At 42.4% G+C, this 3,303-nt stretch overlaps 1 protein-coding gene across 1 annotated transcript; it reads left to right on the top strand.

Moving 5' to 3' along the window:
• The first annotated feature begins 1,575 nt into the window (after positions 1-1,575).
• LOC128707827 (probable phenylalanine--tRNA ligase, mitochondrial) lies at positions 1,576-3,082 on the top strand. The gene is made up of 2 exons (XM_053802786.1): positions 1,576-2,844; positions 2,915-3,082. Exons 1-2 carry the CDS (start codon positions 1,627-1,629, stop codon positions 3,080-3,082), a joined length of 1,386 nt encoding a protein of 461 aa, XP_053658761.1. The 5' UTR covers positions 1,576-1,626.
• Positions 3,083-3,303: the final 221 nt, after the last annotated feature.

Raw genomic sequence — 3,303 nt, 5'->3', positions numbered from 1 at the left:
GGTATGCTTAAATATTTTAATCGCACACAACTCAACGACCCTTTTCAGCCTGGTTTCCAATCCAATCTAACATGGGCGTATATTCGTTTGCCCGCAGAATTGCTTTGTTCGACAGGCATGGACAATAAAGATTCCTCAGTCGTTCTTTCCTATCCGAGCTGCACAATGTGGCATTACAGTTTTGATATCCTATTTTCGTCTCTTTTTATTTTTATGCGTATGTTCTGCGTTCACTGTGCTTGTTCTATGCCTATTGCCACATTATACATCATTTCAAGGAACAGACGTGCCAGATAAATTCAATCAAAATTACCCCATCCAATGTTTTGCTCATTGCATACATTTAGGCGTAAACATGTGCTGTGAAGTGGTAATGTTATTCGGTGGGAAATTTGAAATACAGGCAGTGCCCGAGATACGCTATTATAGCGTACCTTTTGTTATCCGTAAAAATTCTCGTAATCGTTTATACTTTACAGTTAGATAGTTGATAGTTCCTTCTCTGCTCTTAATTTATTAACAACCCATGCAACTTTTCGAAAGAAAATGTTAACAGAAATGAAAAACAAATGTTTAAAATGACAAGGGAAGGAATTTTCGACCATTTTTCACCTTTTCGATTCAATTTTGTTAAACTAACTCAGCTGTCAATTTCCAAAACCCGCATAACTCCAAATCCGCGTATAATGAAGACCGTCTGTACTAAATAAAATTTTGTTTTGTATACAGGCAGTCCCCGAGATACGCGGTTCTTCTTACCGTGCAATTAGACGGTAACAATTGTCTTGGAGGCTTTTTCTCCGAGACTTTTTCGATGAAATGCGAAGAAAAGTCCATATATAAAAAACGGCTTCCCATTTTCATCGCGTGTATGAAGTGGCTCTATTTTGGCTGGTTCTGTTCTGTTGTCATTTGTTCGTAAATACAAGTTTTATCCACACAAACAAGTCATTGCAAGCCTAAAATAAAATTAATATTAACTACATAAATAAAAAAATAAACACTCGCAAGTGGCATGTAAACAAACACATGAGCGCAGAAATTTCTCGGAGAAACGAACTTTTTTTGCTGGATTGAGCGACTTCAAAAAGTATCGGAGAAAAAGTCTTCGAGACAATTGTCACCGTCTAATTACACAGTTATACGCGGACTCGGAGGCACGCAGTTTTTGGAAATTTGGCAGCTGAGTTAATTTATAGCAGAAAATCTAAGCATAAAGGTGTAAAATTGGTCTAAAATAGCTTCCTTTGGCATATAAAACATTTGTTTTAAGTTAATTTTAATGTATTCTATCAAAAAGTCACCTGTTTTGCTGAATAAATGAAGTACAGAGTAAGAAGTCGACTGTGCAACATTGAAGTACAAACGATTTTACTCACGGATTTGACTTACGCGCAAATTCGACATACGTGGATTTTTCCCGGGTTATAGCGGTTCGCTATAACAGCGTATCTTGGGGACTGCCTGTATACGCACAACAAAAACAGAATAGCGAAATGTTGCATCTGTACCGAACTCAACTGACAGGCATCGACATACCGAAGCACCCTGCATCGACTGTCATTGGTTGTTTATATACTTCTAACCTCACAAGTAAGGCGATTGTTGGGTAACTACGCTGCTGAAATGTTAATTTTCAATTTCCGACAAATTGTGACTCGTGCGAGGTGGCTACTTCCTTCGACCGTGTACCGCGATGGGAAACTGCTACATACACGCTGCTATGGTAGCCAGGCAAAGATCAACAAAGACACAATCGACCTGTACCGGCAGCAGTATATTCGTGACTCATGGACGAACCTAACGCCAAAAGTTTTGTCCCATCTGGACCGAAACCTCCATCTGCAGCGAAACCATCCTCTATCGATTGTGCGGGAAAAGATCGTGAAATACTTTTACGGTGCTTACTTAAGTCCACGGGGAAACCCATTATTTAGTGTGTACGACAACCTAAGTCCGGTGGTGTGTGTCGAGCAAAACTTTGACCAGTTGCTGATTCCGCAGGACCATCCGAGCCGGGCCAAGAGTGACTGTTACTATGTGAATAAAGATTATCTGCTGCGTGCGCATACCACCGCACATCAGGTCGAGCTGATCCAGGCCGGGTTGGACAATTTTCTTGTCGTCGGTGATGTGTACCGTCGTGATGAGATCGACGCAACGCACTACCCGGTATTTCACCAGCTAGATGCCGTCCGTATCGTGCACCAGGACAAGCTGTTTGAACGCAACCCAGAGTTAAAAGTTCACGAAACGCACTACAAAACACATCTGTCAAACGGAAACCCGACGACAGGCACTGGTAGCCCTTTGGCGGACTGCATCGACCAGCACAAACAGCCATGCCATACGCTCGAAGCGGTGAAGCTTTGCGAGCATGAGATGAAAAAGGTTTTGGTGGGGCTCGTCCAGAAGCTGTTCGGCGAGAGCATCAAGTACCGCTGGGTGGACGCATACTTTCCCTTTACGCAGCCTTCATGGGAGTTGGAAATATTTTTCAACGGTAACTGGCTTGAGATACTCGGTTGTGGCATTACGCGGAATGAAATTCTCGATCGTGCTGGAGTGCAGAACTCGATTGCGTTTGCGTTCGGAGTAGGGTTGGAGCGTTTGGCGATGATTCTGTTCGACATACCGGACATACGACTGTTTTGGAGCAAGGATAGTGGCTTCCTGAATCAGTTTCGGGACGATCGAATCGTGAAGTATAAGCCGATCTCGTCCTACCCGCAGTGCAGCAACGATTTATCGTTTTGGTTACCGGAAGGTATGTCTGCTGAACAATTTGCTCTAAACGATTTCTACGACATAGTGCGAAGCGTCGGTGGTGACATTGTTGAACAGGTGAGCTGAGCAATGATGTTAGAAATCATTAATCATAGAACTCATCACGATCGTGTATTTATTTTTCCAGGTCACGTTAATAGATCGCTTTACTCATCCAAAAACGGGCAAGAGCAGTCTATGCTTTCGCATCGTCTATCGTCACATGGAGCGAACATTGACACAGGCGGAGGTGAACGTAGTGCATGCCAAGATTGGCTCAGAACTGGTTGAAACTTACCATGTTAGCATACGATAAAGAATGCAATATTAAATCGTTGTGATCTTCGGAGTGGAGTGCTAAGATGAAGCTGACTTTGACATGTACCTGGAGTTGGTGAGACTTTTTTCGTGTTTAAGGTACGATCCGAATGAATTCCATTACAAACTGTTAAGGTCGGTATAATAGAACCTTCGATGCTGATGTAGATCGGAAGTTTAAAAAATTAACTATTCTTCGACCAAAGGAGAGATTTTACA

The sequence above is a fragment of the Anopheles marshallii genome, chromosome 2, assembly GCF_943734725.1.
Source record: "Anopheles marshallii chromosome 2, idAnoMarsDA_429_01, whole genome shotgun sequence".
NCBI lineage: Eukaryota > Metazoa > Arthropoda > Insecta > Diptera > Culicidae > Anopheles > Anopheles marshallii.
This window is presented reverse-complemented; position numbering and strand designations above follow the sequence as displayed.